This window comes from Cornus florida, unplaced genomic scaffold, assembly GCF_030987335.1.
Source record: "Cornus florida cultivar Cherokee Brave unplaced genomic scaffold, ASM3098733v1 CherokeeBrave_3.0.0_Hap2_Chr08, whole genome shotgun sequence".
Lineage (NCBI taxonomy): Eukaryota > Viridiplantae > Streptophyta > Magnoliopsida > Cornales > Cornaceae > Cornus > Cornus florida.
Genome location: NW_026775578.1, coordinates 67,720,766 through 67,747,975, shown reverse-complemented (window position 1 = coordinate 67,747,975; position 27,210 = coordinate 67,720,766). Strand labels below are relative to the sequence as shown.

At 32.1% G+C, this 27,210-nt stretch overlaps 3 protein-coding genes across 4 annotated transcripts; 1 reads left to right on the top strand and 2 right to left on the bottom strand.

Moving 5' to 3' along the window:
- Positions 1-6,393: 6,393 nt before the first annotated feature.
- Positions 6,394-7,633, top strand: LOC132270438 (uncharacterized). Its single transcript, XM_059771621.1, has 2 exons — positions 6,394-7,273; positions 7,526-7,633. The coding sequence occupies exons 1-2, from the start codon at positions 6,434-6,436 to the stop codon at positions 7,631-7,633; spliced, it is 948 nt and encodes a 315-aa protein (XP_059627604.1). The 5' UTR covers positions 6,394-6,433.
- On the bottom strand, positions 7,508-13,514 carry LOC132271949 (probable aminotransferase ACS12). The gene is made up of 4 exons (XM_059773455.1): positions 12,723-13,514; positions 12,503-12,634; positions 8,938-9,098; positions 7,508-8,800 (listed from the first exon to the last, which is right to left on the bottom strand). Exons 1-4 carry the CDS (start codon positions 13,110-13,112, stop codon positions 7,945-7,947), a joined length of 1,539 nt encoding a protein of 512 aa, XP_059629438.1. The 5' UTR covers positions 13,113-13,514; the 3' UTR covers positions 7,508-7,944.
- Positions 13,515-17,303: 3,789 nt separating this feature from the next.
- Positions 17,304-24,514, bottom strand: LOC132271948 (LRR receptor-like serine/threonine-protein kinase ERL1). Of its 2 annotated transcripts, none has more exons than XM_059773453.1 (27): positions 23,919-24,514; positions 23,176-23,314; positions 23,005-23,076; positions 22,844-22,915; positions 22,659-22,730; positions 22,487-22,558; positions 22,210-22,281; positions 22,016-22,087; positions 21,842-21,913; positions 21,692-21,760; positions 21,413-21,484; positions 21,224-21,295; positions 21,070-21,141; positions 20,921-20,992; positions 20,777-20,848; positions 20,603-20,674; positions 20,434-20,505; positions 20,277-20,348; positions 20,129-20,200; positions 19,962-20,033; positions 19,780-19,851; positions 19,635-19,706; positions 19,464-19,537; positions 19,219-19,350; positions 18,797-19,135; positions 18,153-18,523; positions 17,304-18,059 (listed from the first exon to the last, which is right to left on the bottom strand). In XM_059773453.1, the coding sequence occupies exons 1-27, from the start codon at positions 24,007-24,009 to the stop codon at positions 17,688-17,690; spliced, it is 2,955 nt and encodes a 984-aa protein (XP_059629436.1). In that variant the 5' UTR covers positions 24,010-24,514; the 3' UTR covers positions 17,304-17,687. The 2 variants fall into 2 exon arrangements, with proteins under 2 accessions (XP_059629436.1, XP_059629437.1); XM_059773454.1 differs by having other exon boundaries at positions 22,487-22,555.
- Positions 24,515-27,210: the final 2,696 nt, after the last annotated feature.

Sequence of the window (27,210 nt, the reverse complement as noted above, 5' to 3'; positions counted from 1 at the left end):
AATAATTATTGGCTAATTAGAATTTATTTTATTAAAAAACTCATAATAAATAGATAAATAGGTAATTTGTGTTAGAGATTTATAGAAACTCTTTTAAAAATTTATTATTATGTTTTTTAAATATAGCTTTGTCTAATTATATTTTCTTTTTAAAAAAAATCAAAATAAATAGATAAATACAGGTTATATGTGATAAAGATTTTTAAAAAATAAAATAGGTAATTTGTGGTAGAGTTTTAAAGAAATTATTTTATTTTCTTTAAATATATTCATAATAAATAGGTTATTGGTGATAAAGTTTTAAAAAAATTATTTTTTTATATCAATTAATAAATATTTTTTATATTAATAATTCTCGTCTAATTGGATTTTCTTTGATTAAAAAACTCATAATAAATTGATAAATAGGTAATTTATGTCACAATTTTATAGAAACTTTTTTAAAAACTCATTTTATATCAATTAATAAATATTTTATTTTTATATGAAAAATTATTCTGTAATTAGATTTTCTTTTATTAAAAAGCTCAAAATAAAAGGTAATTTGTGATAGAGTTTTAGAAAAATTATTTTATTTTTTATATCAATTAATAAATATTTTTTATATTAATAATTTTTCGCTAATTAGACTTTCTTTTATTAAAAAATGCATGATAAATTGATAAATAGGTAATTTGTGTTAGAGTTTTATAGAAACTCTTTTAAAATATCTTTTTATATCAATTAATAAATATTTTTTATATTAGTATTTTTTGTCTAATTAGATGTTCTTTTATTAAAAAACTCATAATAAATAGATAAATAGTTGATTTGTGTTATAATTTTATAGAAACTCTTTAAATATATCATTGTATAATGTGATAGAGTTTTATTAAAAATAAAATATCTAATTTGTGCTAAAGTTTTATACAAATTATTTAATTTTTTAAATATATCCTAGTCTAATTAGATTTTCTTTTATAAAAAAACTCATAATAAAAGTTAATTTGTGGTAGAGTATTAGAGAAATGATATTATTTTTTATTTCAATTAATAAATATTTTTTTATATTAGTAATTCTTATCTAATTAGATTTTCTTTTATTAAAAACTCATAATAAATAGATAAATCGGTAATTTGTGTTAAAGTTTTATTGAAACTATTTTAAAAACTCCTTTTATATCAATTAATTAATATTTTTTGTTTATATTTTGAAATAAATATTCAGATAATTTGAATTTTATTAGGTAATTTTTAATTTGAGTTTTATTATTTAATTTGGAATAAATTTTTTGGTAATTTGTAATTTGAATTTTCTGAAAACTCTTTTATAAAAGTATTAGGTAATTTATACTTTGAATAGGTAATTTGAAATAATTTTTTAGTTAATATGAATTTTATTAGGTAATTTTTTTTTCAATTAATAATTTTTTTTTTTATATTAATAAATAAATACTGAAACACATATTTGAATTTTATTAGGTAATAATTTGTGGTAGAGTTTTAGATAAATTATTTTATTTTTAATATCAATTAATAAATATTTTTTATTTTAATAATTCTTGTCTAATTGTATTTTATTTTATTAAAATACTCATAATAAATAGATAAATAGCTAATTTGTGTTAGAATTTTATATAAAAACTTTTAAAATATTATTTTATTTTCTTTAAATATATTATTGTCTAATTAGATTTCCCTTTATTAAAAAAAACTCATAATAAATAGATAAACACATGTTATATGTGATAAAGTTTTAAATAAAATAAAATATGTAATTTGTGATAGAGTTTTGTATAAATTATCTTTTTTTTTTTTAATAATTTTTTTTCCCTAAATAAATTCGTAATGAATAGATAATGTGATAGAGTTTTATAAAAAATAAAATAGCTAATTTGTGATAAATTTTATTGAAATTATTTTATTTTCTTTAAATATATTATTTTCTAATTTGATTTCCTTTTATTAAAAAATTCATAATAAATAGATAAATAGGTAATATGTGTTAGAGTTTTTTAAAAACTCTTTTAAAAACTCTTTTTATATCAATTAATAAATATTTTTTTATTTTAATAATTCTTATCTAATTAGATTTCCTTTTATTAAAGACTCATAAATTGATAAATTGGTAATTTGTGTTAGATTTTTATATAAACTCTTTTAAAATTTCTTTTTATATCAATTAATAATTTTTTTTATATTTATAATTTTTGTTTAAATAGATTTCCTGTCATTAAAAAACTAATAATAAATTGATAAATAGGTAATTTGTAATAGAGTTTTATAGAAATTCTTTAAATATATCTTTGTCTAATGTAAATTATGTGATAGAGTTTTATTGAAAATAAAATTAGTAATTTGTGGTAGCATTTTATAGAAATTATTTTATTTTCATTATAGAAATTTGTATTCTTAACTACTGCCAATGCTACCTTTGGAAATATAAAAGTGGACATTAAGAAAAGGGAACAAATCTACCACCTTATTTGATTTGAAAATTTGAATTCTCAAATTTAGTTTTTGTTAGTAAAAAAAATTAAAAAAAAAAAAACATATAAAAAATTTTCAGCAACAAATTCATTTAAAGTCCAACCGAAAACCCAAAAACATTGAAACTTGTATTAAGAGTAAACCAAAAATAAAAAATAAAAACTGAGAAAAAAATTACAAATCAAAGTAAACTTATAAAGAGTAAAATAAAAATAAAAACTAAAGAAAAAAAAAATAATGATACTTCTAAAAAATAAAAAGTAAAGAAAAAAAATAACAATAATGACTCAAAATAATAATAAATTATGAATGAATAAAAAAATAAAAATAAAAAAATCACAATCCAATGTAAACTTACCAAATTAACCACTTCTAAACATCAATTAGAAAGAGAAAAATAAAATAAAACAAATCAACTACTTTTAAACATCAATTAGAAAAAGAAAAATAAAAATAAAACAAAAGAAAATAATAATAATAATACTTCTAAAAAGAAAAAGTACAGAAAAAAATTAACAATTCAACATTCTCAATACAACAAATTAAGAATAACAAATTTTGAACCATCCAAAGTATAATTACAAAGAGTAAAATAAAAATAAAAACTAAAGAGAAAAGAAGAATGATTCTTCTCAAAAAGAAAAAATAATAATAATAATAAAAAACAATAATGACTCAAAATAATAATAAATTAAGAATGAACTAAAAATAAATAAATAAAAAATGAAGAAAAAAAATCAACCACTTCTAAACATCAATTAGAAAGAGAAAATAAAAATAAAACAAATCAACTACTTGTAAACATAAACATCAATTAGAAAGAGGAAAAAAATAATAATAATCCTTATAAAAAGAAAAAGTAAAGAAAAAACTTACGAGACCAATTATAAAGAGAAAATAAAAAAAAATATGCATATCACAAGCCGGACCTAATATATATATCGGTTATATGTGATAGAGTTTATAAAAAATAAAATAAGTAACTGAAATTTTATTAGGTAATTTGTGTTAAAATTTTATAAAAACTCTTTATATAATAATAATAATAATAATTGTATCAATTAATAAATAATTTTTTATAATAATAAATAAATACTAAACTACTGAAGCAATTAATAAATATTTTTTTTATATTAATAAATAAATACTGAAACTCTTTGCACATTTAAAAAATAGGGTTAATTATACCCACACCCCCTAAGGTTTATCTTATTGACAACAAGATGAAAGTTGACCCTTGTTTAAACAACGACTACCCCTAAGGTTTGATAAAGTTTACAAAGACACTCTTGCCACATCTTACACACGATAAAATCGCCTAAATAACCATTGAATTGTCAACAATCACATTTGAATCATTAAATGACTTAAATACCCTGTGTAATTATAATTTTAATCATATATTACCATATTAACAGCATCACAACAATATATATATATATATATATATATATATAATTAGAAGAAGACAGCATGGTGGAAGAGGCTATGACTCTGGCAACAACGTGAAGGGGAGAGAAGAGGGGTGTTGACTATGGAAATCATGTGATTGGATACATGAGATCTATGAAATTTATTTTCTGAATATCGTGATCCTATATATATATTTTCTGAATATCGTGATCCTATATATATATATATATATAGGATCACGATATTCAGAAAATAAATTTCATAGATCTCATGTATCCAATCACATGATTTCCATAGTCAACACCCCTCTTCTCTCCCCTTCACGTTGTTGCCAGAGTCATAGCCTCTTCCACCATGCTGTCTTCTTCTAATTATATATATATATATATATATATATATATTGCCTTCTTCGATTTAATTAATGCATACACTTTTTACAAATCATATTACATATAAACACATACAAGAGGTTTTTTTGCGAATTGAAGATCAAAGAATAAGATATACTCACACACACGCATTTATATATATATATATTATCAAATTTGAACAAAACAAAGGAAAATACATAAATCCATATAAACCCATATATAAACTATTTGAAGTTTCATTGGTTTGAATTAGAGCTTTGATTTAAAAACCCAGATGAAATTAATCGTAAAAAATTGGGAAGAATGGCTTTTAGAGGAGCAAACCCATAAACGAAGTTTTTTTTGCGAATTGAAGATCAAAGAATAAGATATACTCACACACACACGCATATATATATATATTATCAAATTTGAACAAAACAAAGGAAAATACATAAATCCATATATATAGACCCATATATAAACTATTTGAAGTTTCATTGGTTTGAATTAGAGCTCTGATTTAAAAACCCAGATGAAATTAATCGTGAAAAATTGGGAAGAATGGCTTTTAGAGGAGCAAACCCATAAACGGCCCGGTGAGGTGCGGAGCCGAACACAAGCTGCCAGAACCAAAAAGGAGCAAACCCAGAAAATTAACGCCGGCGAGGTGGGGATCCCAACATGAGCCATCGGAGCCGAAGAGAAACAAATCCAGAAAACGTTGACAGAGGCTGTAGGGGTCCAGCGTAGTATATTTATATGTGTTTTTTGTGTGTATACCCGTGGTAGTGGTAGTGGTGGTGGTAGGAGGTTGAGAGGCGGGCTGTAGTGGTGGCTGTCGGTGGGGACCGGTGGCGGTAGGTGAGGATGATAGGAGCACCAAACACGTAGTTAATAATCTGAGGGGTATTTTGGTGATATAAATATTTTGATATTTTAGTTTAAGAATTATTATTTTATTGAAGGGCAATAGTGTCTTTTATCACATTTTTAGGAGTTGTTTGGTTACCCTTTCTGACAAGGGGTGTGAGTGTTCAAAAAGAGACTAATTATCATCTGGTTGTCAATTGAACAAATCTGAGAAGGTGTGAGTATAATTAACCTTAAAAAATATATATATTATATTAATTAATAAATAATTTTTTATATTAATAAATAAATACTGAACTACTGAAGTAATTAATAAATATTTTTTATATTAATAAATAAATACTAAAATACTACACCTCTTTACACATTTAATATTTAATAATAGTATAAATATAGATATATATATATACACATAAATACAATCTTCATTCTTTCCTTTGTAATTGATTTTTTCCTTCTTTTTTTTTTTTTTTTTTTTTTTCTCTTTAAATTCGTATTCGTGACCCCAACGCAAGCTATAAACCATATATATATCTAGCAAAAAGGACGTGTAATTGATTATATATAAATTCAACTTAAAAATCAAAGTAAATATGATCTTTAGTTGACACTCCACAAGGTTTTTAACTAGTCAAATTATTGTAGATTATCTATATGTTTGCATCATCATTAAGTTGCTGCCAAACAATGCCCTTTCTTTCAAGTGCCATCTAAAATAAACTCTATCGCTCCAGTATATTAGACTCAAAATCAAAACTAACCAAAAAATTCAAAAAAAATCATCTTACAAAAGAAAATGGAGAGAAAAATAAATTCATGGCAGGTATCATATTTATCATAGCCTGCACCGCTCCATAGTTTGGCAGATTTGTGTGCGAGCACGTAACACATATCCTATTATAAGCAATTCGCTTCAATCTTAACATTACCTAATGGCCTAGTTGGCAACTCTCGGGACGAGTGTTCGAGTCCTTTCTCCCCTTAGTTTGCCAACCTCCAATCTGAAAAATAAAAAATTTAAGCAATATATATATATATATATATATATCTGTGCTAAGATAATATTAAAAACACAGTGAGTCACATGCCTATAATTTTATGTAAGACATTGACATGGATTAGCTACAAACCACAACCACTGGGAGGTTTTTTCGTCATACTGAAATCAGGGAACAGGTAAGCCTAACCATTTGACACACATAATGGTGCAGTTAGCGAGTAAAGTTGTTAGTAACAAAATGTTTCTAATCCATTTTTGCTCCAACAATAAATAGATACACAATGCAAGTAGTAATATTACCATTTGATCATATAGATCTCATTCCACAATGGCAGAGAAGGAACTCTCAGAGCACCGTAATAGAAAGCAACCCAGACAATTAGTTTCTGTTCCATTTATTTGGGAGCAAAGACCGGGATTTCCTAAAAAAGACTGGAAGCCCACTGCTCATCCACCGGTTAATCCAGTTGCACCACCTCCGGTCAAGCTTGTGGCCTCGATTCCCTTTAAATGGGAGGAAAAGCCCGGAAAACCACTTCCTTGCTTCTCACAGCCAACACCAGAATCAGGCACTCAGCTCACACCAGCAAATTCCATTGGCCTCCCATGGCCCCTGGTATGCTTTCAAGGCAATGATGGTAATGGGGATCCTAGTTGTCATAATGATGATGATGAACAAAAAGGGATGTTTGAATCGAACCTTGAACCATGCAGTTTTGAAACGGACGAGTCCTCTAGCTCAGCTCCCTCTCTCCTAGCCAATCGCCTCGTGTCAGCTATGGCCATTTCCAGTGCTGTTCCTTGGCAGCATACTTTTCTGACGGAAAATCAAAGTGGCCAGCCGCAGACCCCTCCTTCACCAGCTTCTGAAGCAGATAGTAGCACAAGCACCTATGCAACCGGAACTACAAGCTTAGTCGGAGCATCTTTCTTGGAGTGCCTCTTTCCATTGTCATCACCCAATTCGAGTTTCCTTGACAAGGTTGGATACTCAGAAAAGATTTCTTCTCATATCCCACCAAAAGTACCAAATGAAGATTTCGATCGCGAAAGTAATTGCAGCATTGTCATAAGAAGGCCTCCAACACTTGGAGAACTGATCGTGATGAGCCGAAGGAGAAGTTGCCGAAGGAAAGCCATTCAAATGCGGAAACAAAATTACTCAATGGTAATTCTCCATTTTTCACTAATCTTTTATATGGTACCTGAAACTAAAATAGTTTATGCGCTATCAAATCTGGAAAGCATATTGAACAAGGAGATTCAAAAACAAGAGAACAAAACTTTTTTGTTCCCAATTCTCATATATTAATGATGTTAAATAACTATCATGATGCAAGTATATACTCCCTAGAACAAATATATATATATATATATATATATTCAGACATCTATTCTTGCCTGATCAAAACAATGGCAGGAATTCATGAAGAAGAGTGCTTTTGGATGCTGCGTCTTCAGAACAAGCAACAACATTTTAGGACTGCACAAGAAGTGGAAGAGGCAGTTGCGGCTTAACCTGGTGTAGGAAAAAAGCCCCTTCCACCCTACAGCTCAGCATCACACTGCAATCAGTTCTCTCCATCAGCATTTCTTTCTAAAACATTGGTATATTTTATTCCGATCATATGGGCATGTAACCAATTTTATAATTTCCATAAATGCAAAATTTTCAAAATCTGCCAGAACTCCAAGAGAGCTATACTGAGGCTTCTACTTTAACGCAAATGCTAACCATATCCAGCAGCAGCTCCTTGAACAATGAAATTGTGATTTTTACAAAAACAATGCCATTGGCTATCAGTCGGTTTAGCTCGAATTCTAGAACTTCGCCACATTTCAGGAGGGAGATTTACAAGTTTCAACAACTTTACGAATCCGGTCGACAACTAAAGGAATATCCTTCTCGGTTAACGAAGTGAAACAACACCTGAACCATCCGGGTTCAATGCAGTGACAAGCTGACCCAGGAGTTACATTGATCTTAGCTACATTTAGGAGCTTCTCCCATAGCTCAAGTTCCCCTTTCTCGTTGTAAGGATGAATTAACCCGCTCATATTAGCCCAGCAGTACAAACCACCACTACTCTTTGTGCACTCTATCCCTAATTTTTTCAAAGCTGTCACAAACAAGTCATACATTGTCCTTATCCTCACTCGATTGGTCTTGATATATTCATGAGTGAATACAGTATCAGAAAGCATGGAAATCAATATCCTTTGTGTTGGAACTGAAATTGAAGAAAATCTAGTTAACTTTTTAGAAGCCTTCAAAACATTTTTATTCCAGGAATAGATAACCCCAGCTCTAAAGCCAGGAAGAGATAAGTCTTTGGACAGCCCATATATTACATGAACTCTGTCCTTGTCGAAATCTTCTGAGTCAAGAATATCTGCAAAGCTCACAAACGCCTCGCTTCCATAGGTGGACCCTGCATATATTTCATCAGATATGATATGGATGTTCTTCTCTCTGGCGAAATCTAAGAGACTGTCAAGTGTTTCCCTATTAAGCAGAGTACCAACAGGGTTAGAAGGGTTAGAAATAAGAACTCCGCGGACTTTTTGTCCTCGTTTTCTGGCCTGATTGAATGCTTGATCGAGAGATGCAACATTTAAACTGAAGTCATCAGAGCTACGACAGTGAACAGGTATTAGCTCCACTCCTGTCCGCCATCTCACATCCCTATCAAAACTGCATATTGCTTTCTGATTAATTTCCGCAAAGAAATTCTTTAACAAGAAATGACAGGCTATAAAATCTATTATTAAATTTTTTTTAAATAAAAGGATTATCAATTGGAAATGTTTCAAAGTGAAAGAATATATTACCCAGAGTAATATGGTGTCGGAACGAGAAATGCATTCCCCTGGTCTGCCAAACAAAAGCAGAGTATCTCAATTGCAGGAGTTGCACCAGATGTTAATACCAGTTGTGATGGGTCAAACGGAGCTTTGCTTCCCATGACCTGAGACATGAAACCTGCCACAGCCTGCAGAATTGATTGAAAAATAATTACACGGACTCAACCCCATTCCACGACACGCTTAACTAATTATTTATGCATATTAAAGCGAGAATTATTGTGCAAAAGCAATAAACCAATACAAAATCCATGGTTTTCAAGTTTTAAAAACAGGGAAAAATAAATAATACTACAGAAGTTATTTAGAATTTGGACAAAAGAGAGGAATCTAAAAAAGCTATTACCATCATTTGTCAACTAACCCCATGAAATTAGTCAAACTCAGATAATTTATAGACAAAGATAATAGTTGACAATTAGCAGTGTTATATAACTGAAACAACTCATGAAAATTTCTCATATATTAAGATGCATGTGTTCTATATATTTTACAGTTTAATGTAATATTGGTTTGAATTTGTTACTATTATTGTGAATGATCTTGTGGACAAGAGTAGTGGTTTATGTTTGGAGTTGGATTATTTCAAATTTATGATTATTGGTTTGAATTTGTCACTCCAAGTAGTTGGGGAAAACTGGGACAAGCCTTGGTGGTGGTTGTTGGTTTGAATTTGTTACTATTATTGTGAAATTGAATGATCTTGTGGACAAGAGTATTGGTTTATGTTTAGAGTTGGATTATTTCAAAGTTATCGTTATTCAAGTCATGTAAGGTGTTTTTAATGAATCGTTGAGTGTTCTTTTGTCATGCCATGGGATGAGATTTCTCAATAGATTTTATTGCAGCGTGACAGAATGGCATCAAACCTTAGGTATTAGATCCATTCAGGATATCAAACTATAGGTTATGGTAAATTTGATACGGTTAGTTTTACCCGGTATTAAGGTACTCTTAGTGTAGGCAGATGGTCCATTACGATAATATGATATGTCTTTCTCTTGTCGAAGAAGCAGAATGTTATTTCATGATAAATCCAGGCTTATGTAATGAGGTCTTGTCATCTTAACTGCATTGAATTGATTGATAGTATGATTGAGGATTAATATTGTGCTCTAAAAAATAAATATTGAGAGTTTAGATAAGGGTGTACCTAAATTACGGTTGTGGAGCTTAAAAAATAAATAAATAAAAATAAATTGTTTTATTTAAGTTCTTAGTTTGGTTTTCTTATCAGGAGATGTTATATAGACAGCACTTATACGAAGAGTTATGAGCGAAGGATTGAATTATAAGCATTTTCATATAAATGGTAATGATTTATTATTAAAATTATCCCTGTTAACCAGACCTTTTGACTTAGATTCTGTGCTAATTGCAGCAAGTATAAAAAATGGATATCAACTATTGAAAGAAACCATACGAGCTAATTTGTGTAATTAATTAACACAAGAAACATCCATGACAAAAGAAGAGACTTAATAGCTTAAACTTGCTCAATAGTATTCCAGTTATTTGATTATACTAGTTTTTATAAAACATAAAGAGTTATGATATCTGCTAAATGATCACTTCTCTCATATATCAGTAGTATTCCAGTTATTTGATTATATTTTTCAACCATCGCTAGCAATATTGGTACATCATACTATCATAGCAACATTGACTTATTAGCAACTTGTTTGGTGAACTAACCTAATTTATTTTTTTTTATTAACTTATTACTGAATACAAAGCTGTTGTGTAGTCTGTAAGTGATGAACAATATCAGTTTTGTAAGAGGACATAAAACATATACATATACACTTATACATACATATATAACTGCTTAAAGATGTAAATTGAAGTCAAGAAGCTACAAATTGGGTTATCTAAATCAAATTCTGGTTAATAATAAATGAGTTAAAATAAGGGTAAAGCGCAAAAAAAAAACAAAACAAAAAACAAAAAACAAAACCTCGCTATACAAAAAATGTGCAAAAAACACCCTTCCTAAAAATTAAGTGCATATAAATCCTTGTATTATCAATCTTTCGAAAAAATTGACCCTATTGCATAGATTCGTTGGAAAATAGTTGTTGTTGGCATCATGTTTTTCTGAAAACCCAAAAGTACCCTTTTTTGAGTTACAAAAGTACCATTTTTCTCTAAAATTTCTCTCTGTCGCCGATAGTATCTTTCTTTTATTTTTTTATTTTTCTCTCTCTAAAATTTCTCAGTTAGGGACACAGAGAGACTTGGATTTTAGGCTTTCCAGTCCTTTGCTTTTAATGTAGTAGTACAGCAAGCAAGGAATTGATCATGCAACATCTTCCATTTGCTTTGGTTACTTGATTGATTCTCTCAGCTATGAATTCTTTGATTAGAGCAACTACTTGCCCCATTTCTACCTACCTATGGTCCAGCCACTCCAACTGCAGTTTATGATGACTATAACTTATGGATGGAGTATTGGTGGTAGTTCTCAAAGCCCTCAACCTTTAAGACCCATTGAAATCCATGTCCCCAACCTCTCACATTCTCTCCTCTCTGCCACCACGATCACTCATCTCAACCACCACGATCATTGTTACCACCCCCATTCATTCTCTCTTCTCTTCATCATTACTACCACCGCCCTCTTCCCCCATTCTGCCAACACCGCAACAGCGTACCATCAATCCAGTTGAACCGCCCAGTTCACCACTACCACAGTATTATATATATATATATATCAAATACCTCCACCCATCAATTTTAAAGATGTGCAGATTAATTTTTTACCAAAACTACTCATAGGTATGCATATATACATGCACAAGGATTTGGCAGCTGTGGTGGCTCGTTGATAATTGGCAGAAAGAGAAGGGGAAAGGAAGAGGTGGTGAGTTATACGTGTGAAAGGGACAGTGTTATAAATACTAAATAGATGCAGAGTTGGGTAAGAAGTTTGATTGAACGTGGAATCAAGGTTTTTCCGGTGGGAAAAGAAAACTGAGAGCTTTACAATGCAAGGAGAGTGGTGGTGGAGACCTGAGAGAGGAGAGGGGATGGTGATGGAGCCTTTATGCTATTACTTTTAGAGAAGGGGGGGGGGGGGGGGGGGGGTGCGGGATTTTGACATTTCGCATTTTACCCCCTTTTTTTTCCATGAAAAAGTAAGGATAATTAGTAATTTCATGCTTCAATTACAGCCAAAATTATGATTTGTCCTTATTTGCACAAATTGATTGAAAAATACAGGGGTAGTTTTATGAACAACGGGGTGCAATTGCGCATTTTGTATATCATGAGGGTTTTTTTTGCACTTTACCCTTTGAATAATAATCCAATTCCTAATTTATATTTCTTTCATAAACTTACTACCAAATACAAAGCTGTTGTGTAGCTTTTAAGTGATGAACAAATATCAATTTGTAAGAAGACATAAATCACAAACATATATATATAAGTAACGAAGCTACAAATTGGACTATTTAGATCAAATTCTCATTAATAACAATAAGAATCCAAACCCATTTTATCACCAAAATCGAATTACAATCATCATTACCTCTTTCAACTCCTTCAATCCATCAAACGGCTGGTATGTGGTAATTCCACTAATACTCAAGCCACCACCTGCCCCAAGTATCGATTCATTCAAATTCCGAGAAAGCCAATGCTCAATCAAATCCAGCGACAACTACAACCACAAAAAAAATCAAAACAAACACAAAAACAAAAACAAAAGCAATTCAATCAACATAAATCAACAGAAAACAGAAACGTACTCTATTTTCAGATATTCCGAGCTGAATGATACCATTGGGATTCGTCAATTCGTCATAGGCATCTTCCGAAGCCCTATCCAAGCCAATGTAATAGGGCGAATCGTCCGGCTTCGTTAACGGACTAGCCCTAGAAGAAATGTGGGCCTGCCCTATCGATCCACGGCTCGACAGATTGGAGCGCGACGTCGCTCGAGCCAGCGACGTCGTTCGCGGCAGCTCGGACGGCGGCGACGGCGGCGGCGGCGTATGGTTGGAAGAGGGCGGCGGAGGAGGACGGCGGCGTTTGAGGTAGAACTGGAGGAAGTAGAAAAGGGCACAAGGGACGATTGAGCCCAAGATTAGGCCACCCTTGCCCTGAACTACTCCTTGTAAGGGCACTACCAGTCTCATACCTGAAGTTCCTCCAATATCACCACCGCTCGAGACTGGTTTCCGGGTCTCTTCTTCACTGTCCGGTTAGGGTTTCTGTATAAACGGGTACGGGTCATATAGTCGCCAGACGACTCCGACTGGTCTGTTGTGTCGTGAATTTTGAGGCTTTGCTTGTACAGAGAGAAAATGGGATTCGGTGCAATGTTTTACACGACGAGTCTAGGACTTACGTGAAATCTCCTCCATCAATAAAGTTTTTTTTTTTAATAATGATGGGGGTTGGAAATTAAGATGTACTTCACTCTTCTTTTTCTTTCTGTTTGTTTTTCTTTTTTTTTCGCCTTCTTATAAGATAAGTATTGAGGTCCAAAGTACTCCACCGTCTCAAAAATTTTTATTTTTAGCTTTTTCAATATAAGTGTCGCATTTAAAGAGTCAATTTATTATTTTTTATCACTATTATTAATTTAACCTTCATACATTTAATTTATAATTAACAAAAATTATTACATTATTATGAATCCATTCAGAGTAAATTTAATAATTCATTCACCACTAATATAATTAAAAAATAATAAAAACTTAAATTTTCCAAAAAAATAACATTTTTATTTAGACAGTATTTATTATGAAGATGTCATTCTTGATCCCACAACAAAAATTCCAACGTGTCCTGCTAGGTCCTAAACTACTTCCGTTATCATTTTACTATTGGAATGGTGTGGTACGATTCACCACTCACAGGATGTACAGGGTTTCATAAAAATTGGAACCAAATAATGAGAAAATGGTTTGGTTTGATTCAATTTTAAAGATTTAAGTTTTTTTATAATTTAATTTTATATATAATTAAATATATATTTTTTATTTTTTATTTATACCTTATTTATAATATTATATTATATTATATATTATAATTTATAGTTGAACGGACAAAAGACTAATCTTATTATTTATATTATATAAAATATATTAATATTATGGAATTTACATATCGGTTTAATTCACTTTCAGTTTGATCTTATACAACTTCATACATGAATCAATCCAAATCATAAAAAATTTCTAACGTTTGGTTTATCAGTGTAATAGGATTTTTGTGCACTTTACTACTCTCTCCGGGAAAGAGTTTAGTTTTTAATATTTTTTTTTATTATAGTGGTAGATAATAAAATGTCAAATATACCTTTTTATACCGGTTCTACATAACTTGAATTGCTTTTAAAACGGATGAAGTGCAAAAAAAAAAAAAAAAACCTCTTAAGTTTAAAAGTGTGCAAATAATATCTCTTGTTTTCAAAAATCACCTAAGTATGAAAAGTGAGCGAACAAGAACTCCTTCTCAAAGAAATAGATAAATATACTAAAATAGATAAATATACGAAAATACCCTCAATATTTTATACAATAATAATAAAATATAGTTAGAAATTGTGATTTGGTCTGTGTTGTTGGCATCAGGTTCTCTCTCATCCAGTGGCCCCTCGTTGGCATCGTGATTCCGGTCGCTTGGATTGTGTACTTAAAAATGCCAAACAGTTCGTACAATATATACATATACCTATTTGCATAAATGCATCCATTATATATGTGTGTTTATATATATCATTGACTTACACATACCAGCAAGTCAGCAACTATGGCTCTTAAAGGTCATTGAATCTTTCTTTTTTTTCCTTCCTTTTTTCGGGTAAGTAAAAGCTATTCTGTATATGTTACTGTGTCCAATACTTGAGTTATCAATAGCAGGTTGTTGGTTATATAATTATTATGAAATATAAAAATAAAAAAATATATAAATTAAAATTTAACATGAATGATATAGTAATAAATTGAAGAGGGTTGATTGTCATCACATAATTGACAAAAAAAAGAGAGAAGTTTTCCGGCAGCAATGGCGATTATTTATGTTGAAAGAAAAAAGATTCTGGTGAGATAAACCTCGTGATTGAATGGAGGTTGGAAAGAAAAAAAGGTTTTAAATGGTCACTAAAAATGTTTTAGGATTGATGACTATTTGTTTTTTTTTAATATGTAAGGTCACTTTATAGCTATTAAGTTTAATTTCAATCGCTAAAAAAATAATTTTTGCAATTTTGATTTATCAGTTTATTAGAGTATTCTATATATTATAATATATAGAAATGAGAGAAAAATAAATTAGGTGTAGTTTAGGTAGTGCAAAAGGATAGTATAGGTATTAAAAGGCTATTTTTAGTCTGATGGGCACATGACATTTTAGGAGGTCATAAGTTCTTATTTGCCCACTTTTCATATTATAGAGATATTTTTTAACACAAAAAGTATTATTTACACATTTTTAAAACTACAATGAGATTTTTTGTATTTCTCCCCTTTTAAAACTTTAAGACAATGAGAGTAAATTAGGATTATTAAAAAAATTCTGCATTGAGATGAGAAGTGGGAGAATTATTTTTGATACGAGTCTCTTCTTGAAGAGTGCAGGAAACTTTATTGAGCTTTTTCTCGAGAAACTCAATTGGGATGGATAATAAAAAGAGACATTGTATTTGTCGCCTTCAAAGTTAGGTTCTAAATGGAGTAGAAATGTGATCATCATGGCATGGACTATTAGATTTCTCTCCAGAAACTAGGATTCCCAAATGAGTGCACGAATAAGTCCAAAATTATGATTCAAAGCCATTCTCCTTTGACATGACCCTACCCTATCCTCAAAAACAAAGGGAGGGTTTCAGACCGGACGTTTGGCAAAATGATATATTTATTGTATCATTCAAAGAATATATATATATAAAAACGATTAAGTGCAAAAAAAACACCCTCTCTATATATAAAAGGTGCAAAAAAATACCCTCAGTATTTGTAAATAAACCCTACTGTATTTGTTGGTGCAAAATACCCCCGAATCAGTCATTTTGACTAATTCATTTTTAAAAAAATTCCAAAATACCCTCATAATCTAGTGAACACCATTTCCAACCAAGCCTTCACCTTCGTCCCTGTAATTCATCCATCTCTGAGAAATTCTTTTATGCAGTGAAATGAGGTGAAGAATGGGTGAGTAATGGCGGCAGCAAAAGTTAGGGCAGCTTGGCAGAGAACAACTAATTGTTGCTTTGTCCAAGAAGATGCCAAAATAGCTCCTAAAATTAGCATGCGACCCAACAGCATCTTCATCATGCAAACAAGGTAGATGCAGGACCTGCAAATGCAAAAGGTGGGAACCCTTCATATTCTAATTTATCCCCTGACTCGAGATGGTGGCTCCATCTGCAACCTAATTATGGATATCAAAGGGGTTTAACAAATGAAAAGTTAAATACCGTGTTATTGTCGACGCTTGGAGCAGTGGTGGCTTGGAATGCCCGCGGGCAATTGCCCGGTTAGCACAGTGACGGCGAAGGTGAAGGCTTGGTCGGAAATGGTGTTCACTGGCATTTTGGAATTTTTCAAAAAAATGAATTAGTCAAAATGGCTTATTAGGGGGTTAGTTGCACCCAACAATACAGTAGGGGGTTATTTGCCCATTTGCGCGCGCACACAAATAATAATAATAATAATAGGGTGTTTTTTACACCTTTTGTATATAAGTAGGGTTTTTTTTGGCACTTAACTCATATATAAATTACATACATCATTTACAAAATTACTTTGTTCCTTTTTAGACTCCAACACTCACCATTCAATATACAAAAAATTAAAATTAAATATAAACCATACATCATGTAATATATAAAAATTTACATGATTCGGTGTCTACAGTGAAATCTCGAAGAAAATATGAAAACTGCAAATTTTCAAACCCCCAACTATTTTTCTCTCCATTTAGATTTTCATTGTTCTCTCACGGATATGCCATCCTACTACTATGGATAGAGGATGCATACTCTTTTTTTATTCTACTTCATAAAACACGATGAAGACATTTCAGAGTTTTACTAGCACGATGAAGACATTTCAGAGTTTTACTAGTGTTCAATTTGCTCCTCTCCTGCAAAACAATAATCCTGTCACACAAGTACACCACTAACCGGACGAGACAGAACAATACTATTGACTACTGGACGAGACGGGACACTTTTGATTGTTGAATGAATGCGACCGAGGGCAGACTAGTGCAGGTGGGGTTTTCATGAGCCAAACCTTCTTGGCAGAAATGGAGAAACTATATATATATATATATATACACACACACACACACACACACACACAACTGCCTAGATAAGATAACAAAATTAAACTTTATAAACCTTGCAATTAAAACAAAAGGGACATCAAGTTTACAACAAAAATAACCAGCACTATAAAGAGTAGATATTTTTTTCCTTTCATTTAACCTGCTGCTAGGTCTAGCCCACTATAGTTCCAGAATTGCTTGTACAAAAAATTAGACACCACTGCCTAGATAAGATATCAAATTTGTATTTTACCCCATATGTAACTAAACAACTTCATCTTAAATGTCTCGGAAACTCAACTCAATTCATGAGTGCATATGCATACACTCTAGAGTGAGAAAATAACCCATAGGAACCAAAAATAGGGATTTTCTGCATCCCCCTTTCATCATTTACCTTCCCCCAAGGTAAGCAAAAGCAGGGAAATGAAGTCTTAAAGCGTGTTTTTCGATATAACTTCACCAAACCTAACAAACCATTGGGCATCAGCAGAATTATTGTCCGTCTGGACCTCCAACCGCTGCTGCGTTTTTAGTTGAGGCTGTCCTTTCTCAATCACAAACTGTGCATAACCGGAAGCTTTTGGCGAAGCAGGGGCAGGACAAGGTTTCGATGGAGGAGCTGGAAGCAAGGAGACCAGGACCCTTGCGACCTCATGCATGCTTGGTCTCTCAGAAGGCTGGTGCTTCGTGCACAGCAAGGCAAGTTTGAACATCTTTCGAACATGAGCTAAATTCATGCATGTCACAGAAACCTCTGGATCAACTGCCTCCATCACAGTGTTATCATCCGCCTTCGCCAATATCTGAAAAAGACGAAACAATTTTTTTAAGGCACATAGGCTTACGAAACAAAATTCATGCAAGTGATGTTTTGACTCAACAAATCAACACTGTACCAGTTGAAGCAGGTTAGAATCGTTATCAACAGCCTTCCTTCCGGTCAGTAACTCAAGAAGAACAATCCCGAAGCTATAAACATCAGACTTTTCATTTACCCGAGAGGTCCGGGCATACTCTGGGTCAATGTAACCTATAGTGCCAAGGACATAAGTTGAGGCATGAGTTTTTGCACTCGGTATACATTTCGCAATCCCAAAATCAGAAAGATGAGCCTCGAAATTCTCATCCAGCAGGATATTTGAGGATTTCACATCCCTGTGAACAATTCTAGGATTGCAATCATGGTGAAGATAAGCAAGCCCTTGAGCAGCTCCGACTGCAATTTTTAGACGCGTCTCCCAATCCAGTTTTACCTTCTTCGATGGTCCTGTGATGTATTTGCCAAAAACCACAAGTGACTTTCAATAGTTGAATGCTGAAGATATTCAAATACCATTAACTAATTTGTACAAGTCACTTGAAAAATTACGTCAAGCAGAAACATGCTATACAAGTGATCACATTACATCTCAATCTCAACACAAAATTTTATAATATACAAACCATAAATCAAGGCAAGTTTCCTTTTCAGAACCAGAAATGTTAAAATAAATTGTGTAGTAACCCCTATAATTACAAGAATAAAGGTGAGCAGACTTACCATGAAGAAGATCCCAAAGAGAACCATTCTCCATGTAGTCATAAAAAAGGAGGTTCCCCAAGTGGGACAGAGCATAACCGTGCAAGCTCACGAGGTTCCTGTGTCTGATGCTGCCAATGGTCTCAAGTTCAGTTTCAAAATCTCGCAAGTTGTGCTGATACTGAGTGTAAAGTCGCTTAACTGCAATTGGTCGGGAATTCTTCAACGCACATTTATATACAGTGCTAGTGGCACCATATCCTATAATGTACTTCTCGCTGAAATTTTCAGTGATTCTCATGATATCTTCGTAGGAGTGAATAGCCAAATCCAAGTGAAGAACTACAAGCTTAGGAGGACCTAAAAGGAAAAGAAAACCACCTTGAAAACTTGAAGAATGTCACACAACAAATAAAAAATTAAAAAACAAGCAGAGTATATACCATGCACACCCTTGTTGGACTCCTTCATAAACTGCTTTGGTTGGTGGGATTTGTAAATAGCGACTATGACCATGGATAAAAGTGTTATAAAACCCAATGTTATACAAACAACCGCAGTTCTGGAGAATATCACTGTTCGAGATCATAAAAAGCACATTAATATTTCAGCCAAGCAAAGCATTTTTTTTTTTACTTTACATTCCAAGGAAAGCTGAATTTACAATGCTGTAAAATTAATCCGATACCATTGGATTTCGTTGCATATGGATCACATATTGATCCCAACCAGTTGCCACATAGTAAAGGATTTCCAATGAAGCTAATGACAAAAAAATAAATTGTCAGAAGATTATAGGATCAGGTCTGTGTTGAATAAAAATTTGAGGATGGATTTCTTCCAATGCCTTCCCCTGTACCTGTCTGGTGAAAACCGTGAAAAGTTTCTAGTAGCAGGCATAAGCCCTGATAAGTTGTTGTAAGATACATTCCTGAAGAGCATAAAGATAAGTAACTCATGATGATTTCATGCAATCATGTGAATAAATAAGAAGTGGAACTTACAGAGACGAAAGACTCAGACAATTGGTTAGCTGGTTTGGAATTTCACCATGCAGATTGTTGTTATTCAATATACTGCAAAAAGATTTCAACCAGAAAATTGTAATATCATGAGCAACACCTAAAGGAAATGATTGATCAGAAGACAAGAGGGTTGGGGAAGGAAAAAAACTAGATGAACTTACAGAGATGCAATATTTTGTAGCTGACCCAATTCTCCAGGTATACCACCAGATATTAAGTTAAATGATATGTCACTACAAGAATAGTAAAAACCATAATTATAAGTTTTGAACTTAATCGCAATACAACGAAAATGGATTCAACTGATGATCTCTACTAAAAAACTCACATTATTTGTATACTTCTAAGATTTCCAAATTCTGCGGGTACTGGCCCCTCAAGATGATTGTGGCTCAAATTCCTAGGTTCAACAGGTTATATAAGTCACTACAAAAATATTAAGGAAAATGATGCGTTAAAGATTGTGCATCTCTTACAGTGTAAGAAGGTGCTCCAGATCACCAACAGAGGCAGGAACAGGTCCTGAGAAGTCATTCCCAGAAAGATCCCTAAACAATATAAAGAGGCTTAGTAGAGTAGAAGTAGATACAGACTAACAAACACAAGAAACTACACTTATAGTAAGAAACTTACAATTTATCAAGATTAATGATACGTCCGAGCTCAACAGGTATGCTACCACTGAAACTGTTTAATGAAAGGTTCCTGATATTTAACACAGTGGACACATTAATATGCAGGTGAGAGACGGAATTTGGAACCTTAATTTGTAGTAATTCTCAAATTTCAAATCAGGACATACAGATAGGTCAGGCTCTCCAGATTCCTAAAACCCAAAGGAATTGATCCGCTCAAACGGTTACCATGCACATTACTGGAAAAATAAATAAATAAATAAAGGAAAATGAAATTAGAATTGGATATTTAAACTTGAAAGTAAATGTGCATAAGCTTCTGCATAAATCAGATATCCTACAATTGATTCAACGCAGTGCAGGAGCTGATGTTTTGCGGAATGGGTCCTTCAAGATTGTTATTAGCAAGATTCCTGAGTAAAAAGAAATAAAACAAATTAAAAAATAAAGTAGTGGAAAAATTGCTGAGGATAAAAGCGACTCACAGTTCGAACAGCTGATCCAATTTCCCAAGTTCAGCAGGAATATGACCAACCAATTGATTGTCATTCAACTGCCTGCAAATTAGATAGACTTGTTAACTAAGTCCAAAACAATACTGAATGTTGCAACCTAAAAGCGGGATGTATCTCACAAATAGCTAAGCTTCGACATATTGCCAAGCTCTAGTGGAATGGGTCCCGTAAGTTTGTTGCCATGCAGGTACCTGGTCCATGAAACAAAAGTATCAGTGAACAAAATGAGGAGAAAACAAATCATTTGAGTAATTCAAATGAGGGAGAACTTACAGTTTTCCAGTGTACGATAGATTGCCAAGAATCGGTGGGATTGACCCAACTAATTCATTCTCACTTAAATCGCTGAAAGAAAGTGCAAAAAAAGAATGCAAATAATTCCCAGCAGTCCTTTACCGCAAATCACCACCCAAAAAATTCAATCAGAAAATTCTGTAGGATTAAGACACCCAGCATACTTACAGAACAGCGAGGGCTTGCATGAGACCTATCACCTCAGGAATCTTTCCTGTTAGCCTATTTCCTTGAAGAGACCTTAAAAGAGAAGCACAGTCATTATAAATCCCATTACCAAAACTCAAACTCGGAATGCATTTCGAAAAGAACTAAGCAATAAGTAATGTTATTTTTTATTGACAGTTAAACTATAATTGAAGGGAAAGTAAGAATTCCTTTATCTGGTTTCTACTTCTTCCAAAAAGAAGATTCAGCTTGACTATAGTTCAGAGTATGAGAACTTACAGCGTAGCAACCTGTAGAAATCCAATATTGTATGGAATCTCCCCAGTGATTTGATTGTATGAGATGTCCCTGAAGTTCAAAAACAAATAACTTCATAATCATTGGAGAAGAAAACTGCAACAAAAATGTAACCAGCACAAAGAAGCTTACAAGATTTCGAAGCTTGTACAGTTACCAATGCTATCTGGGATTGGTCCAGTAAGGTTGTTGCTTCTCACATCACTACAAAGCAATATACAAAAAATTCCAAGGTCATGACAAACGCAGAGTAGATTACAAAGAAAGAAAGCCGAGGAAAGACAATAAGAAAGCATGCGCACTCACAAGTACCACAGGCCAGTCAGTTGGCACATATCAGGGGACAGTGTTCCAGTTAATGAGTTACTGCGTAAACCACTGTAAACATAGTAAAATCAAGCCACTAGTTATTGAAACTACATATGATATAGTTTAACAGAAAAGCTCTCCAATTCATCTCAGGATTAAACCATGTGTAGAATGATAGTTTTAGCACTTACAGATATTGCAATACTTCATTCCAATAGATTAACCTTGGTATCTCACCCGTAAGCTGGTTCCGAGCAAGATCACTGGAGAAAAAAAAAATCACCACGAGCAACAGCATTCCAATCAGCATAAATTTGTGCAATATCGGGAAGCTTAATAACCTAAATAAACATTCTCAGCCAGATATAGAAGTAAAATATATATAGTTGGTTTTACGATATACAGAAATCAAAATTATCCATTTGGAAGTATGGAACTATAAGCATTTCAATAGAGAAGAGAACTCACAGAGTTTTGAGGTTAGGAATCTGAGTTAATGTTGAAGGGATAGGACCAGTCAATTGGTTGTTCTTCAAACTTCTGCATTGTATGGGTTTACTCCAACTTTCAGTTAAAAAACCTAAAAGTTAAAATGTAAAACAAAGCAACATACTCTGTAACATTTCAAGAATAAACTCACAACAACTCCAGTTGCTTGAGCTTAGATACTGAGAAGGGTATATCCCCATACAGCATATTATCAGACAAGTCCCTGCATCATAAAAGCATCAAAAAGTCATGTAAAGAAAATTCTAACCAGCAAAACACTTAGAAATATATACATAAACGCATAAACTTGTAATAACAAAGAGGTTAAACTTTTACACAAGAATCAGTGAAACACAGTTCCCCATCTCATCTGGGATTTGACCTGTCAAACTGTTCCCATGGAAGTCTCTGCCAATATTTAGAGTACACATGAGAACAGAATAATATTAAAATGGGAAGACACAAAACATGAGGAATATGATTAATCAAGAACATACACAGAAAGCAGATTCTTCAAGTCCCCAATGGCTGGTGAAATTTCCCCACCCAAGTTCAAATTTGACAAATTCCTTCAAGCCACAGTCATGAAAAAATTCAATAGAATCATGGACATAGATTTGGGGGAAAATGAACAATAACCCATATACAGAGAGGAGGGAGAAACTTACAGAGAAACAACAGATGAGCTAACATTATCACAAATGACACCCCTCCAAGAACAGAAATCATCGTTGTGCACAACATCCCAGTCCAGCAACACATTAGCTACATTGCTAAATGATGCTTTGATCGACATCAATGTTTTCCCTGAAAAAATTATAAATACAACCAAAAAAAAAAATCAATCAAGTATATAAAAAGCCTAAAATACAGACCCATATTCTCTAATAACAAGTTGAAGGAGACCCATGTCTTCTAATAACAAGTTGAAGCAGAGGAAGCCAAATATGAGCAATCCGTGTTTGGTTACTCAGAAACAGTACAAAGCTGTAGAAAAGAAGAAGAGAAGCTATGGAATATACTGTTTTAGCGAAACACAGGTTGTAATGCGAAAAGATGAATGGAGATTTTTGCTTGAGTACGAGAATCAAAGCCCAATATCCATCATTTTCCCAACATTTTCCCAGAAACCAAACAGGGCAAAACAGAAAACCGCTCGATTCTTCCATTTTCAAAAATCAAAATTCCAAAACCTCTCAGGCATTTTTTAAGGCTACAAAACAAACTTCAACTTTCCAAATAGCTGAGAACAAAAGAGAGAATCAACAAAAATAGTAAACATTTTGAGTCTCATTCATCAGAAGCAATAACTCAAAGCACAATAAGAAGCACGGAAACGCACCCATGTGTATACAACACACACACATGTGTATATGTATAGACGGCAGAGAAAGAGAAAAAGGGTTTTTACCTTCGTCACCGAGAGGTGAAGATAGTACAGGAAAGAGAAGCACAATCACAACCATTACAGAACACAAAACCAGCTTCTTCTTCTTCTCCATTATCAAATCGATACAAGAACCAAAAGAGTGAATGAAGAAATAAGCATATAGGGAGAGATGGGGGGTTAGAGAGAGAAAGTGGTAGGGAGCAGAGCAGGCGTTTGGCGTGAACTGTAAGGAAGTTGTGGAAGTACTGTTAATGTTGGGGCTGGGTGTGTTATGAGGAGAGAGAAAGTGACAGTTTTTAGAGAGAGAGAGTCTGTATCTATGTATGTAAACGGCGGTGAAGCGACGTTAGTATGTGACTGTGTGAGACGAAAGTGGCAGCGGCCGTCACCGTACTTCCGTTTCCCGAAGTGTACATTGGACAGCAAAGCTTTGAGAGGAGTGTTACTGCTCACTCCACGCGCTCTGTTATGTCGGTGAGCGCGTGAATTAATCGACGGTGGTGGTGTTTTGGGATATTTGAGATGTGTGGTTAATGACGGGGTTGGCAGTGGACGCGCTGTGGTGGCGAGTTGGGATTGATGTGGCATACAGAGGAGAGAGAGAAGAGCGTGCTTAATAGTGTGATACTGATAAGGAGAGAGAAAATGGACAAAGGAATTGGTTGTCTGAGGGGAAAAAAAAACTATTTCCAAGGTCGTTTTTGCTGCTTCAAACGAATTGTTTTTGTCTTATGTGACATTGTGCGTGTCTTTATCATCCTAATACTACTGCGACAACCATCTCCATTAAAAAAATATTAATGTTTTTTTAATGTTTTGTATTTTAAGAAATGAAAATTTAAAAATAATATAAAAAGTTAACAGAAAATTATTTTCTAAAAATTTAATTTAACACAAATGATTGTTTTCAAAAAAAAGTCTTAATTTTACTGTTTTATGAATTTTTCAGAACTATTTTTGAAAAACTAAGCCATTGACTGAATAAGGGCTGATTCAATCATAATTCAATAAGAGTTATTGATTCATTTTGATAATTCAATAGATTATTTATGATTAATAATATTTAATTTATTATTAATTAGATATTCGATCTAATAATTCAATTAGAAAAAAGTATATAATTTTTTGTTAAAAATAAATTAATGTGGGAAGATATTAGCAAACAATGATGAGTAAAAGAGAGAACCCAAAGAAGAAAAATAAAAACTCCAAGGGGTTAATTCAGGTGAAAAATATTACAATCGAAACTTATCCTATTACATCGGACTCGAATGGGAAAATGAATGAATATTTATGGATTGGCTATTAATTCTACCTTATAGTGGTATTAGAGTTAGACTCATTCCTTAATCTAGTGCACGTCAAGTGCCCGATTCGAAGGGATCTGATTCAACGGTCTTGATAGACAGGGTGGCTCAAACGCAAACATTATGAATTCGTGTATATTATATATTGTATAATGATAAAAAAATATATATATATATATATATATTTTAATAATATAGCATTAGATAATATATTCATGGTATATTATACGGGTTATATTCTAATTATTGACTCAGATTGTAATAAAATTTTGATGCAATTTCTAATGAAATTTTCATATGATTTTAAGACATTGTATAAATTATTACTTAAATCAAATGCAGGCTGGACTGTCAGTCAGCCTAATTGGTACAGACTATCTGATTTTTCACATGGCTCATTAATACATTTTAAAAAAAATTCTAGTTATATTTAAGTTGAAAAACAAAATTTGAGTTAAATTTAGTTTGAGCTTACAATGCAAATCCAAATCAAATCATCCAAACTATTCGTTTAAATTGAAAAACTAAATATGTGTTTATAATAGTTTGAGTTATATTTAAGTTGAAAAACAAAAATTGAGTTTAATTTAGTTTGAGCTTACAATGCAAATCCAAATAAAATCATCCAAACTATATGTTTAAATTGAAAAACTAAAAATGTGTTTATAATAGTTTGAGTTTGAGATTGAATATTTACAATACAATACATTGTCTATTTAAGTTGAAATTTCTTCTTTACGTGTGATGTGTCATAATATTATAAATGATGTATTTTTAAATAATATTAGAGAATGAATATAAAAAAATAATAATAATAATCTTATTTTTTTTTAATTCAGATTCAATCATATTATAAAACGTCAGCTATAAGATCATACGTTCTTATTATGTCCGATTATTTAAATTTTGATGCAAATAATCCGAACCCAATCGAATTCAATTTAAAATCTACTAACATTCTCTTAACCCTAAAAAATAAAAATAAAAAATCTCTTAACCCTAAATCAATATGAACTCAAAAATCAGAGTATTAAGATGTGAATGAAAAAACTCATGTTAGAGATCAAGTTGAATTGACCTCATGTTCCAACCAATCACTGAATTGGATCTCCATATGTAGATCATGTACTGACATACATCTATATAAATGTATATATATAGAGTATAGACATACATTTTGATGAAAGTAACAAAATCAAAAAACTTGCCAAAAAAAAATAGAAGCAGAAAATTGCTAAAAACTATTACGGAAGGGGTTAGAATTAAGTAGATAAGCAAGCGACAGAAGTGGTGCAGAACTGAGCAATTCGAGCTTTTGTAAGCAAGAAACAGGCTGCTCCGAATAAAGCTGGCCCTGTTTCATCTATTTTTTGTTTTCAATTGTTGACCATACATAAACACACACACACACACACACACACGTATATGTATATATGTATATCTATTACAGTATTACAGTACTATATATATGTTGTATAAAAATGGTGTAGACATGTACTTACTAGATATTGCTGATCTTGGTCCCACTTATTTTTTGTATAGGGATTGAAACAATACATTTTTATGTGTTTTTTTGGCAGAGAATATGTTTTATGGTTCCAATGGTATTTGACACTACTAGTAGTAGTACATAAAACATAAAATTGGGGATCTGTTATGGTTGGTTCTCAACTAGAGACAAATACCCTTTGAAACTTCAGTTAGCACAGAACTAATTAGTTGTTTAATTTACTGAACTACCCTCCTCGTGTTAATTTGTTTACCACTTGAATTTTAAGTGATAATTTAAAAATAAATATGTTTTGATATTCTATTAATTTTTTTGACAATATTTAGGTCCTCACCGTGAAGATGTACACCATTTGATCGTTGATGGATCAATAATAAATAGACATATTTTCTTTAAATTACTAAATCATAGATAGTAATTAACACACCATATGTGATTTGGTAGGTGAGCATATATCCTACCATTTATGATTTAATAATTAAAGGTAACGTGTTCA